Source organism: Coloeus monedula (genome assembly GCF_965178545.1).
Source record: "Coloeus monedula genome assembly, chromosome: 6".
NCBI lineage: Eukaryota > Metazoa > Chordata > Aves > Passeriformes > Corvidae > Coloeus > Coloeus monedula.
Window position 1 is genome coordinate 12,109,862 of NC_138786.1, and position 16,714 is coordinate 12,126,575.

At 37.5% G+C, this 16,714-nt stretch overlaps 1 protein-coding gene across 5 annotated transcripts in view; it reads right to left on the reverse strand.

Annotated features, from left to right (window-relative positions):
- ZNF143 (zinc finger protein 143) overlaps window positions 1-16,714 on the reverse strand; it is a 37,119-nt gene that overhangs the window by 11,785 nt on the left and 8,620 nt on the right. For 3 of the 5 annotated variants that reach the window (XM_082283394.1, XM_082283392.1, XM_082283393.1), the window contains exons 2-9: window positions 12,959-13,089; window positions 12,079-12,171; window positions 11,545-11,628; window positions 11,239-11,319; window positions 10,117-10,313; window positions 6,212-6,286; window positions 2,086-2,205; window positions 1,036-1,111 (exon numbers count right to left, since the gene is read on the reverse strand). In XM_082283394.1, coding sequence (XP_082139520.1) covers window positions 1,036-1,111; window positions 2,086-2,205; window positions 6,212-6,286; window positions 10,117-10,313; window positions 11,239-11,319; window positions 11,545-11,628; window positions 12,079-12,171; window positions 12,959-13,082 — 850 coding nt within the window. In that variant the 5' untranslated portion in view covers window positions 13,083-13,089. The remainder of the gene's footprint in view (window positions 1-1,035; window positions 1,112-2,085; window positions 2,206-6,211; window positions 6,287-10,116; window positions 10,314-11,238; window positions 11,320-11,544; window positions 11,629-12,078; window positions 12,172-12,958; window positions 13,090-16,714) is intronic. The other 2 variants (XM_082283395.1, XM_082283396.1) reach the window with 1 other exon arrangement.

Here is a 16,714-nt window from a genome sequence, read left to right on the forward strand (position 1 = left end):
AGCATGAAGCATGTGAACCAAGCTGAGCACTAATTCACTTTTACATCTAAACTCAGTTTCATGATCCAGCCCAGGAGAGTTCTTAACATTTAAACCAAAGAGTATTCAGTACTTGAAAGTGAACTTTGTCCAAGGCAAAGACTGTTGAACTACAATGGTACAATAGCTCTGACCAAAAATATAGTATTTATAAACAAACAGCTGTTTAAAGCCATACACCAGTTTGTTGCAAAGGAAGAGACTATTTCATTACATAGTTTTGAGATCCCTTTACAAACTCAGGTGCAGCCCTTTAAAAGTGTGGTTGTTTCTCTTTTGACTTTTGCATCAGCATCTCTTTTGCTCATTTCTCTTCAAAGCAATTGTATTAAATGTATTAGATCAGATGAAGTTATTTTAAAAATACCTTATCTAAATAAACAGAGCCTAACTTTTCTAAGCATTATACTAATTTACATTCAAAGTGAAAGAATAAAATTTGAAACAAGTTTTGCTCTTCCACTTATTCCATGTTTCATTCCTCATAATTGCATTTTACACAATCAAATTCAACATCAGGGAGAGCATAATTATGAGCAGAGTAATCTGTACAAATGGAGAATTCACTTCATGACAGAAGTCACTCTGATACAAATTCAATAAAGAACACTTAAACCAGCCTCTTCTATCAAAGTTCCTTTCAAATTTAGACCAGAAGATCAGGAATCTGCCTCTAGCCTACAAGTTCAGCCTGCTGTTATCACCTCATTTAACTTTCACTATTAGTTTAATGGTAAGAAAGGCCTATTTTTTAACATTCAGTTTGACTGTAGATGACAGGTGAAGAGTAAGATAAGTGTTGAGTGTTTCACCTTGTTCCCCCTTCAGTAAGAGTTAAATCCTCTGTCCTTTCTACATGCTACACTAGCTGAAGAGATTACTTTCTTTTCCCAGTTCTCCCAACCTGCTTAGCAGTTAAAAACGGCAATACTAGAAACTTACTTTATTCACACACAAACACCAACAAGCAGGAGGAGCTAGTCTGCAAAAAATTACCTGTTGCAAAGGCTTTGCCACATCCAGGATGTTCACACTGATATGGTCTGTCTCCTGTGTGAGACCTTTCATGTACCTGTTGACATCCAATACAGTGACTTAATGAGATGTTGTATCTGGTTATTTCAGCACAGAAACAGTTCATTCTTAAAGTCAACATATTTTATTTATCTGACTAAGATTCGTATTCAAGTGTCTGTTTATATCAGTGATGAATAATGAAATATGGCAACAATGTTTCCTTAAAACTAAAGATGTCTCTTTCCAAGACAGTCCGTTTTGCACAAAACACTTGTGTAAATACATGCAGATTTGCCATCATGCACTACATTAAAGACAGTAGGTAAATATGCCTCAGAGCCCACTCTCTGATTTCTGACTCCACTGAATGCTTCCAATGATGCTTTTATATTGCATGAAACCTCTACAGCAAGGACATCATTTTAGCAAGTGACTCATAAAGCCAACCCCTCACTGACTCCTGTACTTAGTCAGAGACAAAGCAGCATGGGGAGGAGGTTACCTCATCAGCAAGGGATTGTCTCAGCCTCAGCTGGAATGTGAGCATCCCTACACCATTCACCATTTCAGTAATTCCTTTACTTAATTTAAAAAAAAGGAAGAGAATTAAGAAGCTGACATCTGTGAAGAAAAGATGTTCCAGCTTTTCACTTTGAATATTAGTTTTGAAGAGTCTTGCTTTGTACTATGATAGTGAAATATTTAAAAAACTGGAATTTTTGCACATCATGCATACATGTAAAGTTCGTAAAGCGAATGCTGGATTCCAGAATTTCTGTGACACTTCTGGTGGAAGCAAGCTCAACATGCTGCCAATATAGCAGCTTAATGTGATCCCACACCTGCATCAACCAGAACACTAAGAAAACTCAGCTGAGCACCACCAATCACTGTAAAATCAATCCTATAAACATTTGGCAGAACAGCCCCATTGCAACTGGCTCTCTCAATTTTTATTACTTTTAACCACATCATCTTTCCAAAAAAATCCTATTACAAAGTAGAAATGCACATTTTACATCACATCACCTTAAGATGGTGAGCTGTTGTGTACAGTTTTCCACAGCCATCATAATCACAGCGAAAGGCTTTCTCTCCAGTCTGTTGAGATTTTGCAGTCACTCTTGTTCCATTTCCTTGCAAGACAATCTTAAGTGAAAGAGAAAAAAAAAATTTAAAAACCCCAGCCAAACCACACACTGAAAAAAAACCAACAACCAAAATGAATCAGAGAAGTTTATTTTGCTGTCAACCCAGAGCTTGATATTTAGAGCTTTATTTTGCTATCAACCCAGAGCTGATTCTGACAGGTTTCTTTTGTTTGTCTTTGCTATGCCATATATTTCTGAGTCCTCAATAAATAAACTAAAGAACTGAAAATCAAATTCTCATGATGGAAACTGTAAAACATATTTACTTGTACCTAGCAAATTTAAAAGCTTGCATTAATTAGCCAAATAGCAAAGGCAAATAATTCAAAAGCACAGTGGTAAAATGACCAAATTAGTAGACAAGTCTTAGATTACATCTGAGGTGCTATATCTGTTCCTAAGGGAGATTAGTCATAAATCAGACCACCTTCAAAGATAAGTTAATGGAAAGGCCAAACAATAATTAAATGTCCTTAGAATGAGTACTTTTTGAAAATGAAGGAAAGCATTTTGTACTTGATCTGCCATGCGTGTATTTTCATCAAGCTAATTGGAGCAACATGAGCTAGGTTCTACTCTCCTTCTGGCATGACAACAGGAAAATATACAGCACAGCTTCAAGAGGCAGCTGAAACCCCTTGTAAAGGCTCCTTCATACCCTGATGTGCAAGAGACATTCATACAGACCGAACACAGAGGCAGAAGCCCAAACACAAGCACTTCGATACAATTGCATGCAAAGCAATCAATACTCTTTTAAAAGGTCTGTCCTTTTAAACCACCTCCCTTTTTCTTACGGATCCAATTTTATCCCAAACTGTCACAGCCATATCCAAATGGGTTCTGAATATCTGTAAGGATGGAGACTCCTGAAGTCTGCTCCCAGTGTTCACATTCTCAACTAATACTTCTTGGCAACTGAGGCCCTGCAAAGCGTCTCACCGTGCCAGCTGCTCTAGATTGCCAGTTGCCACCCTGAACTCCTGAAGGCTCCTCACGTGCCCTGTTGTGATGCCCTCCTGGCAGATACCAAGGATATTAAAATTCCCCATAAGGATGTGGGCCTGTGAACATGAGGCTTCTCCAAGTTGTCTGAAGAAGGGCTCATCTTCCTCCCGACTATGCACCCTGTGGCAGACAGCCACCACCACAGCACCCATGCTGGTCTGAGCCATCTCCCATCCCAAAGCCCTATACAGTCCTGCTGTTCCCACAGGAAGGGCAGCTCCTGCTCCTCTCTCTCCCCACCTGGCCCGTTTAAAGAGCCTGGATCCATCACCACAGTATCTGAGCTCTCCCACCACATCTGCCTCATAACCAATGAGGCTGTAGCCTTGCAACAGCACAGACCTTTATTTCCTTATTCAGATAGATCAGAAATTTGATGGGGAATACTTTTCCTACAGATTCTTCAGAGAGGATAGGATAACCTACTACCTTCACGCTGTTCTTACGACTAAAGGAGCAAAGTTCAATACGAAATTCTTAATCAGCTGAAACATTCAACTCCATCACTTCAGAAAATCTTCTCTGGAACCGCAGAGGAAAACAACCTCCTGGATCAAGAAACCCATTACTGATCCTATTGTTTAGCCTACGACAGCATGAATCACAGGAGTCACTTCAATACATTAAGGATCATGAAGAATACGCTTGGTTGAGATCTGCATTGAAGCACTAATTTTTTTTTTTTCTATCAGTAAACCTACTACTATTTCTTTGTTGTTCCAGCATGTAACAATATGTATATACTTGCTAAGTTCTGCTATAAAGCTCAAGTATGCCAAAGTTTAAAAGAAAATGAAAACAGGTCTGTAATGTGCTGATACCTGCAAGGAAATAACCAGCAACAATCTTACCAATATTAAGATGGATACAAAAAGGGGGGGTGGGGGGGGAAATAAAGCACCTTTATAATAATGTGAAACTTACTGTGAGGAACAGTGCACTTCAAATACTTTTAAATAGAATAAATAAATAGGATTAAACCTCCCTATTTTTAAAAGATCACAAATGCATCCCAACTCCAGAGAGGTAACACGGGAGAAAAACAAAGATCTTGGATCAGATTTTTCTATTGCACACGTAAAAGCAGAATCATATAACCAAAGTGTTGTTATGAACAGATGGGTATGACAGGTTTGAAAGGAAATAGCGAGATATCCATTTGGGCACACAGAGTCTTTTGTTTTCCTATGCAGAAATCACAAAGAGGTTTTATGCTTTTTTTCTTTGCTGAAACACCTAACTAACCACATGCAAGTCTGAGTGGCTGCTTAGCAGTGTGACATCTGTTCTGTTACCTGTGTACTTAAAAAGGTTATAAATATAAACCTATTTAATTCTACATCTAAATATGAGATTTATATATTACCTATTAATACAGAATGAGTTAAAAGCAGGTATCTATTTAAATCAAGATATAAGAATGATTTATATTTTCATACATAATTGATAGCTTTGGGCCCCTTCAACTGAAGGCCAACTGTAGTCACCTTACAAGGGTCAGAATTTGAGACTAAGCCTCACTACCTTTTTGAAATATCAGATCTTGTTTTGTTTGGAACATATAATGCTCGTAAGATTGGCGCATTTCCATATGGCACATATGTTGCCATATATGTATAAGATAAAATCACCTCCACATTCAGTTTGCCTTTGGGGCTGAGGCCAAAATCAATATTTAGGTGGATACTGGTAACAGGTAATTTTGCTTAATAGGCTCTTACTTCAGGTAAAACCAACAAAGATTTTTATCTTACTCTTTCTTCAACTTTGTCTTTCATTGGAGTTTTCCTATTCTAACCTACAAGTGTGCAAATCCTCTGAATTTCTTAATTTCATTTTCTGAAATATAGTCCAATACAGTAAATAATGAATGTATTAGCTATTCTCTCCTTCCACAGTCATGCCACACAGGCAAAAGTGAAGAGTCTGCAGCTTTAAATATTGTGGGACCTAACTTGTTAAAGATTAAGAATAGAAAATTTGAGCTGTCATAGGTGAGTCTATAATTACTCCTTTCACAGATAATGTCTTTTGATCTTGGAAGGTATTCTTCCTCTTTGTCTACTTCATTATTTCTTAAATTAAGCAAAAAGGAGAAAAGGTTTGCCCAGAGAAGCCCGATTCTCAGTGCGATGACTTTTCCATTTTTGATTTTGTCATCTGAACGTGTGAGGATATGGAGGTTTTAGTATTAATTTTGTCGTGTATTTGAAGCCCAGAATATGTTTTTCTTTGTCTTTACCTTTAATAAAATACCTTATAGTGTCAAATACCATTCTCCTTACATAATTTTATGGATCCCAGGAAAGAAAGCTTGAAACTTAGTAAGTTGCACCTGTATTTTCCATTACCCTTTGAACTTTTACATTAATCTTTCCCCACGGAAAGATTTTTACACTACTATATACTAACAACATGGATCCTGAAAAAGAAATGGAAGTATTTTTCTGTTCTTTAAGCATTCTCTAGGAGCAACACTTATCTACCGATTCCTAATAAAACCTGCTATGAAAGTCAGGGAGCCTAAAAGGGCAAGTGGAATCAAAATAAGTCATCAAAGGGAGAACAGTTCCAGACATGTGCCTGGAATGGTCTCTCCTAGAAGAAATTTATTAATTGAGACAGCATCCTTTCTAAGTACTGTCAAAAATCAGTTTCTTCTCTGGAAAAGAACTTCTGGAATACTTACACTCTCATTGATGAAATGCTCAGGTCAGCTTGAAAAATCTTAGAAAGCCAATGTAATTTTAAATTACCTTTTAGCAGGAAATGCCCCATAGAAAACAATAAGCATTAGAAGATCTTTCAAAAATCTTGTGACAGGATCTTGCACAGAGTGAGATAATATAATCTACCTGTATAGTTTGAAATCTATAACTTCTGAAGGGTAGAAGCAGACCCTAGTTCATGGCTACGGGGCTCCCTATCATGCACCTTGCTGGGCAGAAAAGACAAAAGAAATAAATATATTTAATTATTTTGTATTTGGCACATACCTGCATTTTTTTATCTTGTTCATTTTCACCTATCATTCCTGTGCTACTAACACTGTCATTTCCATCAATAGACACCTGAAAAACAAAGTTGAAATGGGAAAAACATTTACAGGTTATTTTTATTCATCTGAGAAACAGAGGGTTACAGACAGTTCTGGGGGTTTGTTATTTTATAGCTCTCTAGCGCCCTCTTGGAACATGGTTATCCTCTAGTACATGAGTTTACATAAAAATCACCATTTCTAGCACTTGCATTACAGAACAGGCAAAGTGAGCATAGCAAAGTTGGTTTATAACAGGGTAGGAAAGACTGCAAGAACTAAATATGTTAAATTAATAGACTGACAAAAGTATTACAATAAATCAATGAATTTAACAATACTGAGTTCTGACAAAAAAAACCCCAAACATTTACATCTTTCATAATAAAGATATCTCTCTCACTCCTTGTTAAGCAGAATGTACTTGTTTCAAACAGCACAACTGCTTTTCGAATCAAAATACCTAAGACAATGTGTTACATGTCAATTTGAACTAGTCAAATTACAACTAAGCAAGGACTTGGGTATTACTACATAGGTTTGTTTTTAAGAACAGTCTCCAGGAGGAGGAAGGCATTGCTGTTTCCAAGGAGCTCATAAAAAAATATTTGAAAGACTGTTAGATGTTAATGTGAAAATTTTATTTAAATAAAAATGTAATTACCCTGTTCAAAAAAACCACCCCAAACTCTCTCACATGAAGCAAAGAACAGGATGTTAGTGGTCACTGTATAAAAAATTAAAGTATACTTTGCATAGTTTCCCATTCCTTAATTGTCTCTGTATTAAGCACAGGCATTCACAATACCCTCTGCATCCATTATATTCAAGGCTGAGACTGATGCATCTAAGCCTAGTCTAAGTGATTCTCTTCCTCTCTAAAACAGTTTGGCAGGAGGCCACAGCAGGCTCCTGAGAACAGTGGTGCTTGTGTAAAGCATCTTGCCCAAAGCATCAGCCCCCAGCGGTTTGCTTGGAGACTCATCCCACAAGAGTTTTCAGACTGTACTCTCTCTCTAAATCAGACAATTATGAGCAATACATTTTTGGGAACTTTGAGTTAGAAGAATAATGAGGAAAGTTCCCAAGCAGAGGCAAATTTACATTACAAAAAGATTGAAAAGAGTCAGAAAGCAGGTAATTTTGGGGTGTTTTTTCAAAGGAAAACAATAGCCATTTTGGGCCCTTCTCCCTCAGAATTTTTAAAGGGAGAGGAGAGAACCTGCACAGAAAGGAGACTTGAATTACTTCATCCTGAACTTCCTGTTGTTGGTTGAGAAAAGAACTGCTGACATGAAATTAGAACTTGATCAACTATTACAAACAAATGATCCAAACAGAATGTATGTGCATATGTTGAGACACGCACAAATCCCAGTTACTGTACTTTGCCAGCAGCTGTGATGGCACAGGAAAACAGCTTATGGAAGGAAAGTACATGCTGTAACCTCTTCACAATTCCATCACCCATCTTCTGACTTCACTGGGAGCAATGACCATTTTCCCTTGGTTGCTTTGGGAGGATGGTGGCATTGACTCAGCCCAAAATTAGAGGACTCTAGTTAAGTCTGCATGTGCTTTGCATGCTGTGGGAAGGTGGTTCTATGCCTGAAGGAGAAGTGAGGGACAATGAAAAATGTACGTGTTCCACCACTTCCATGAGCTTCTGAGTAGTCTGCTTGGATCTCTTTGTATGAACTCCCTTATATTCTACACTCATCTTGGGCACCCCACTGATCTGTCTGTTCTTGCCTGTTCCATAGGACAGGGAAACAAAGAAGAGCCACCACTTTCCAAATGCATCTTTTTTTTTTTCTTTGCCCTTTAAGTTTTGAAAAGATAACCTAAAAAAAACCAAACAAAAAAAGACACCCAACTATTTTAAACTTCTCTTTTGCAGTATTGTAAGAATTCTGGAAGGATTCCAGGGCAGATCTTTGAGCTCCTCCTAAAATACTCTCTTTTATGCTAAAGAAAGATTTAGTCTGCCTTCAAATAAAAACACAAGAACACCTACATTGAGTCAAACTAAAGACCATACTACTGCACCATTTCATTTCCAACAGCAGCCAGTAGCAGATGCTGGAGAACACTAAACAAACAGGCCAAGCATGTAGTGATGCATTCCCCATAATATTCTGCCAACCTCCAAGCAATTTGTGGTTTATGAACTTCCTGAACCAGAAGTCACATGCTTCTACCTAATAGCCATGGACACATTTTTCTTCCATGAATTTATCTAATTACTCCTTGAATCCAAGGACATATTAGTATCCACAATATCCTACAAGCAGTGCTTAACTTTGAGCTGTTTGAAAAAGCCTTCTTTGTTCTTCTTGAACCCATCACCTGAGAGTTTCACCTGATGCTTATGAGTTCTGAAACTGGTGCAGCCAATGACAAGTCACTACTCTTCTTTGGGCTACTTATAATTTTATAAAATCCTATCATATACTTACCAGGTGTATTTAATTTCTTCAGTACCTTTTTCAAAGTGTCTGTAACACCAGCTGCTATGAAGAGTACACCTTGCCTAACTGTGAAGTGTGCACGGACATGGAGAAGAATCACAAACCCACTTCTCCTTTTAAGAGAGATCCAGGGTTCTGACCACTAAGCTATTAATTAGTTTTGTACATAAATCAGGTGTAGCACTTGGAAACTCACTTCCACTGACTTTCCCTAAAGGTTCCAGCAGTACCATTCAGAATAAGGTTCTGAGATGAAAGCTTAAGGAAAATAGAATTTTTCCTAAACAAACACACAAGAGCACTACAGAAAACAAATTCACATTACAGAATTAAAAAACACATATTGAGTTAAATAGGATGAAAATGCAAATCTATTTGCATTTCTTCTGTTTCTTCTTCACCTTCTCAAAACAGAAACTTCTCAGAAATTATGATTAATATAGCTGCTGGTTAAGAAGGGCAAAGTTATGGCTGATTTAATCTAAATGAAAAAGGATCTGTGGAATGTGTGAAATCTTGTGATTACAGCTCAACTAATGCTGAATTACTTTTTATTTATGAAATGCTAATCCATAGCATCGCAACACGATTTGACTGGTTGCCTTAAAATATCTGAATTCCAACAGACAGAAGCATAATGAAAAGAATAGTGAATAAGCTATTTAATTATCCTAACCGGCCTTCTCCCAGATTTTGACAACTCTCATTGACATGAAGAGGACAGACTTTAAAATTTATTCTGCTCTTTTTCAAGAGCATTACGAGCACTGATGGCAATTATCCAGCAAGTGGGACACTGCTTAACTATGGAGTCATGGAAGTTGCATCACCCATTACCATACTTGCATCATGCCTTACAGAAGTCCAGTAAAGCAAACAACATGAATTTTGTGCATCAGACTGCATTTTTACTATTGAAAATATGGACCAAAGAAGGTTTTTTCTGAACTCAGTAATTATTTGTCTTTTCTACACTTCATACTATGTGTTGTCCTTGCTCAGTACACCAGGCCATACTCTTCCCATTCAGGAAAAAAATTAATCCAGCAATAGTGCCTGAACAAGAAAAATTTAACTTTGTCCTTCTTTCCAAACAGTGTCCTTTCAAGAGACTCCTTTGCAATGCTGTAGTATAGAGAAGATTATTATTTAGCTGTCTAGATTCCTTTCTAAATCTGACTCCAGTTCAGTGTTCAATCTCTTCTCCTCTTTATACACCAGAGCTGCTCATGGCAGTGAAGCACTGTCATGACAATTTGGTGTTCTCTCTTCTAGGAGCCTGAGAGTCTCTCAGTTGTAATTTTATTTCTTAGATGACAATTGGCTTGTGCTGCCAGCTATGTTGTGCTGTACAGTAAAACATGATGGACAGAGAAAATGCCTTGCAGAGTACCTTGGCTGCATATTGCTCCAAAGCACTGATGGTGTCTGGGTCGATGGCAGCATCTCCTGTGTGCAGACCTGCCACTGTGCCATCAGCCTGGATGGCTAAAATGGTGTCTGACTGGGGCATCTGCACCGTGTGGTGGATGTAGGCAGTGGTTCCATCCTCCAGCTGCACAGCTTGCAGTGCACTCTGGTCATAACTGTCTGAGGAATGATATTGCAAAGTGTTAGGATTCTGAAAGGAGCAGCAGTGTGCTACACGAGAAACTACTGCTCTCCAGGAAGTGTCTCCTGAAGTCATACATACATATGAAATACATGAGAAATACAACCACTTAAAATAATACTATGAATAACACAGGAATTTGTTTTCAAGACAACACCTCCATACTTCTATTTCTACACTTATAAAGTACAAAATAATTTATATGGATCTAGCTTTATAGACAAAGGAAATCAGGAACACAAATATGTTTTCCATTTCACATCCACTCATAATAAAATGAAAATAATATAAGAGATCTACTGATACCCTTACTTCAGATTTTAGAATTCATAAATCTCACATTTTAAGAAGAGAATCATGCAAATACGCAAAAGAAACAAAATATAAAAAGACTTTTAACAAAAAAATTCTATATTACATTCTTTCCTCTTACTATTGTCAGTTGTAAAATGTAATTGTCACACTAGTTTAAACAGACTTAAAACATATACTTGATCACTTTTTCTAGAGAAGTGGTACTATTTCCAAGACTAGTGTAATCATCTTCTGCAGAAACGTAAGTTATCATTTGGGATAAATACAATTGCATTCTTGACTGTTGGCTGTCACATTTTCTGCCCTACTACCTAAAGGTATATACTCACTTTAATGGGATCCTGGGCTAAAAAAAACAGTGAAATGCACTGGGTTTGATTACCCTTAAAACTGTTACATGAGGCCCAAGTAAGAAACTGAACCAGTCTCATTTCAATAATTTTCAGATCTCACAAAGTTAAAGCAAGAAGTAATCCACACTGGGAATCTCACTAAGAAAGATGATAGTTTTCAGAGAGTATCCTATTTTACATTTCTGAAGTTCTGTTGAACACTGATGCAATAAATCCCACTTGACAAAACAGTTACCTTTTGAGGTGTGATGAATAAATGCTGTAGTTCCATCTTCCAGCTGAACCGCTTGTCCATCTTCCAGACGCAGGCTGTCCCCTGCTCAGGAGGAAGAATTACAGCACTTCAGCAAGAGTTCAAAGAATCCATCAGATGGAAAGATTAAATACTAAACACCTTGGATTACAAAATACCTAAGATCTCTTCATAACTATTTCCACTAAAATAAGAAATCAAGCTGTTATCATGACTGTTAATTACTTAATATCAATACTTATCAGTAATACATTATTTTATGACACATTTCTTTATTATTGCACTCACTGCTTTTAGTCATAGGTACATGTTGAACATAAGCAGCAGAACCATCTTCTAATTGAATCACTTGGCCATCCATCAGTTTACCATCTGAAATATACAGAATATTTCAAAGAATTCTAATTGTGTAACACATTAGAGTTTTAACACACAGTTGATACTTTGTTGATTAACATATAAATGAAATGTCAACAAGAAATAATGTTTGGTAAATAGAAAGCACAGTGTGACTGTACAGAGCTTTTAAAATTACGGGATTAAAAAACCAGAAAAGGTCTGCTGTCCTATCTGTTAGGCAGAACATTGATATCTGGGTTGGAACTATAAAGATCACTTTCATTTTACTTAAGTTCTGAATTTCATTTTTGCATCTTATTAGTAGCAAAAAAAAATATTTATGTTATAGTATTACTGTAATTTCCAAATGGAATTGGAACTTCAGAAATATTGTACAGATTTTGCCTGACTTTACAATGCAAACAGAGGGTTAGAAAGGGGAATACCACTTCAGTAGCCATCAGTTTGCAGTCCTTTGCCCACCTTTAGAGTTGTGCTGTATGTAAGCAGTGGAGCCATCAGCCAGGGTAACTGCTTGCAAACTTACACCTTCCATGTTTTCCAAGTTGTCACCATCTAGCAGGGAAAAAAGTTCACCTTCACTACAACCAGCATGAAACCCTAGAAATCTCAACCTAAACACCTCCATAAATTATTACATCCCCTCAAAGTATATTGGTTTGACAAATAGTAAGAGCAAGTAGCTCTTACTTGCTTTCTGGTTTTTGAGCTTGGGACACTAGTATACTAGAGTTATATGTTCAAGATTTTGCTCTGTAAACATGACAGCTACAATGTTAGTTTCCTTAACTAAAAAAAATACATCACTGAATAAATAACTACAAAGCTGAGGTTTTAGGAGAACTATGAATTAAATCATCAGAGCCAACAGTGAAATAATGACACACACTTGCATTGATAAATTTGTTTCGTACAACACTACCTGTTGTTAATACACACAAAACTATTTAAATTAAAATGCAGATTTAGGAAAGGGTCTGTAATCATGTAAAATCTAACAAAGCTTTCAGGAAGCACAGTTTAAGCCAATTTCAATTCATTAATCTATTTTAAAACTCAATTTGTTTAATACATACTTAGATACAAACTGAATTTACAAAGTATAAAATGGTAAGACTATACAGAGAATAAAGTCAGATTTTATATTTCATATATTTTTGGCACATTTACACTTCTATAATCTTAATTAAAAGATAATTTCCATCCAGAATTAAATCAGTGAATTTAATCAATCTCAGTTAACTGTTTTCTGTTGGACTTTTAATTCAGAATACATGACATGAATTTTAGTGTTTTATATGAGTTTCAAAGAGAAAAGACAATAACATAGAGGTATTTTAACCTGAAGGTTCACCTTGCACAGCTACAGCTTCTGTTAGACACAGAGTCACGTGCTGGGCCTCCATTCCTCCTCCAGAAAATTCCGTCATTCCCTGAGAGTCTCGATTTATCTGAGCTAATAACATCGTCTACCTAGAAAGAAAGTATTCAAAAAACCAGAAAATTGAAATACACACCCAGAACTAGGTAATCCCAGTTTAATGCGATTTTTATATAGCTGCTACAAATATTTTATGTTATGTTTCGCATAGAATAGATGCAAAGAATAATTGACTTATCTGGAAAATACTTTAAAGGAATAAAGTTATCTCAAATAGGTAAGTATTACTACCTCAATTAACTCAGATGTTAGCAACTTCAGGTAGCAGTTACTAAATTAAAGTGCATCAACCACATTTAAATTTCAGTTAAATATAAATTATTTAAGCAATGTACAAAGAATAACGGTGGTAGTGACAGTATAGGTAATGATACCTGCTTGTCCCCAGAATTGAAATAAAGCTGACAATTCACCCATAGTCACCCATGACAACAGCAGGGCTTTCTCTGTATAAATTAAAGATCTCTCCAGTGCCAGTAAGAGATTTAAAAACAATGACACACTGGGAAAGTCTTACTGAACAATTCAACTATTTCCCTAGATTTTCCAGAGAGGTTTCTGTTTAAACAAAAAACCAACCAACCAAAACAATCTGTCCTTTAAAATAATGAAGTATCCTATTATAAAATTTTTTAATTAGACAAGAGGACAGTGATTAGGGAGTGACTGCTGTATCTCACAGAACGAGACAGAGCCACCCCTCTGGCTACTCACATTTTTACCCAGGCATGTTTTAATATGGGAGATCACATCACAGCTTTTAATCCTAATGTTGTTCTCTGGCCTGCTGGTTTATAATTCAAGGCTGAGAAGAATAATCATGGGGGTTTAATTTACTTATGGTTACCTTTATAAATACATTTAACTCTTTTTACCTCTACAATCCAGAAATCTGCTCACGAATAAGCAATTCATCAACAGTCTCAAAGACCACTGAGACAATTGTGCTTCTGTCAAAACTAAGGAATAGGAGCACAAAATTAGACCATGTAGGTACTCCAGTGGGCCTACAGTATTTAAAAAGTTTGCCACTGTAATTTAGTAGTTGAAAATTACACCCAAGCAGTATTTTCCAAATACATCCAAGTATATAGTGAGCCAGACTATTTCCTAGAGGTGCAGGCTAAGTTTCTTGTTTCCAGTCAGTATATAAAGGAAAGGGAAAGAAAGGGTACCTTTGGGAAGGTTAAAGATTTTTCGCATGTTATACTGAAAATCATACAAGAAAAAAGCATTACTAATAATCAGTGCATAATTGTGTAAGAAATGTGGCTTCCAAGATTAAAATCCTCCATAATTTCTATCTGGAACATTAAGGAGATTAAAATACTGGCTTTCAATAAGGAATGTGAACCTTGAACAACTTTGGCATCAAAAAGAAGATACAATTAAGATGGAACCCAAAATGTACTTCAAAATGGGTGTGAGGGATTTTTTTTAACATCCAAGAAAAGATGGATAATTCTTCCCAACATCCTTTTCAGGAAAATAAGCTTTTACAGAAAATGAGGCCTCTAAAAGAGATGTGACACACAAGAAAAAGAGAGGCCATCCAGACTAAATTGCATTTATATAGATGTTTCTGAAGAAAATAAAATAGGAAAGTGTTTTGGATACTATAATCTAAGAGACAAGGAATTGTATGAGGATATAAAAGATCCTGAGCTCAAGGTCTTCCTCTGCCATGTCCATGATTGTGAGTTTGGTAAAGTAACTTCTTTTCCTACTACTCATTTATCATCCCCCCATCTCAAAATAGGCAGAAAACTATTCCTTAGGAAGCACTTTGCTCACAAACCAAAAATCAACATGTTGTAGCTACAGAGTCAGCCTAAGCAGGCACGGAAGCAAAGCAGCCCAGTATCCATGTACTATGAAGCAAATAAGATCAGAAAGCTGTTGCAGTTTAAAAAAAACAAACTAGCAGCAAAAGGAGTTTCATCCCGACCAGTTTGCAAGGGCTGCTTTTCCAGAGACACTGCCAGCTTGTAGCGAGTTACATTAACTAATTCTGGTATTATATGCTAGTGGTACCCAGAGGCTGGCTATCCTCTGAACTGCTAACAGAGGTCTCTATTGCCAGCATTTTCCATGCACTCAGTTTTTAGGACACCTCATGGATGCAGGCTGCAAAACAGCTACACCACTGCACACAGCAGAGAAGAAAGGCTTCACAACCACTGGTGTTGACTAGAACTATAGAGTGAAACAATTCCAGCAGACTCTGCACCTCAAAGGCCTTTCAGCTCCGGTCTACTTGTTTAAGAGAATATTCCCTCTCTTAGACAAAGTATCTTTTAAGAATCCCTAGCACCTTTAATATCATCTGCCTTCCTCCAGAACTCATGGCTCTTCTCTCACCTCTGGGCAGCAGTGAGAATGCAGGCAATGCAGGCAGCTGCAGAGTTCTGACAGTCTGAGCAGAACTAATTTCTTAAAGGGTGAGTAGCTACTTCGGAAGAAAAAGAAATCTAATGCCAGATAAATTAAAGGGGTGAGGAGTAATAGTATTTGTTTAAATTGTTTCACAGTGTTTGTTACTGTAGCATGGCTGACTGTCAACTCACACACTGTAAAAGAACCAAAGGGAACTGCTGCACACAGAACAATGCCTACGACTTTCCTCTGTTCCAGAGGATCTGGACAATCATACAGTCTCACACAAGAATCAGCAGCAATGCAGTCTGTGTTTCTCCCAATTCTAGCTCCTTTCAATGGTCACTCCCAATATACCCTTTTCTCAATCCTCTGTCCTTCCACTAAGTTCCTTATCCCCAGCTCCATCCCTTTCCCATGAAGTACCAAGTTTCTTTTTCAGTCCTATCACGGTACCACACTCCTAGGACATGCCTCTTCCCAAATATAATCCCATCCTTCTTGTCAGAATAATCTAAAATAGTTCCATGCCCACACCAACTCCTTCTGCAACAAGTCCCCAAGTCTTCTTTTGCTGCTGGTCCATGCCGCCCTCACACCACTGTCTATCCCCTTCCTGCCTCTGTGTCAACAGTTCATGTTCAGGCCCACCTGGGAAGTACATCCCCCACAAGAGGCTGGAGCACTGGGATGCTCCCAAACACCACTCCCCAGCTTTCACTCACTCTTCAGGGACACAGCAGCTTTGCTCTGTCACTCTGCTGTGCAGGGAGGAGAACCCTCAGCCAAAAGTGGATGTGCTGCTCCCTTCCAGGCTCTCCTCTTTCTCCCCAGTGGAGAACACTGACTAGCTAGACAGGGCTGGAGAGATGTAGGAAAGATGTAGAGCTGGCCTGTGTTGCACAGAAAGGAGTCAATCTATCAGAGATAATGATGCTACAGTGTTACTTGGTAAGAGTAGTCAAATACAGGAACAAATTGCCGAAACAGGGTATGGACTTTCCAGCCTTGCAGAGGTTCAAAACAACTTGACATAGCCCTGGGCAATCTGGGCAAATGAGACCTGCCTTGATCAGGGCTGAACCACAACTTCTGAAAGTCCTTCCAACTTCAGCTGCTCTCTGATAATCATTTCAATGCATACATACACAACAGCATCACCTTGCTGTTGGTGGATCATCCACCCTCCAAATCTACTCTCCTAACATTTTTTAATTTGCTTTGCTTTTTCAAAACCAGTTGGTTTTCATCAAACTCAAATCTCTTCCCTTGCCTCCACTT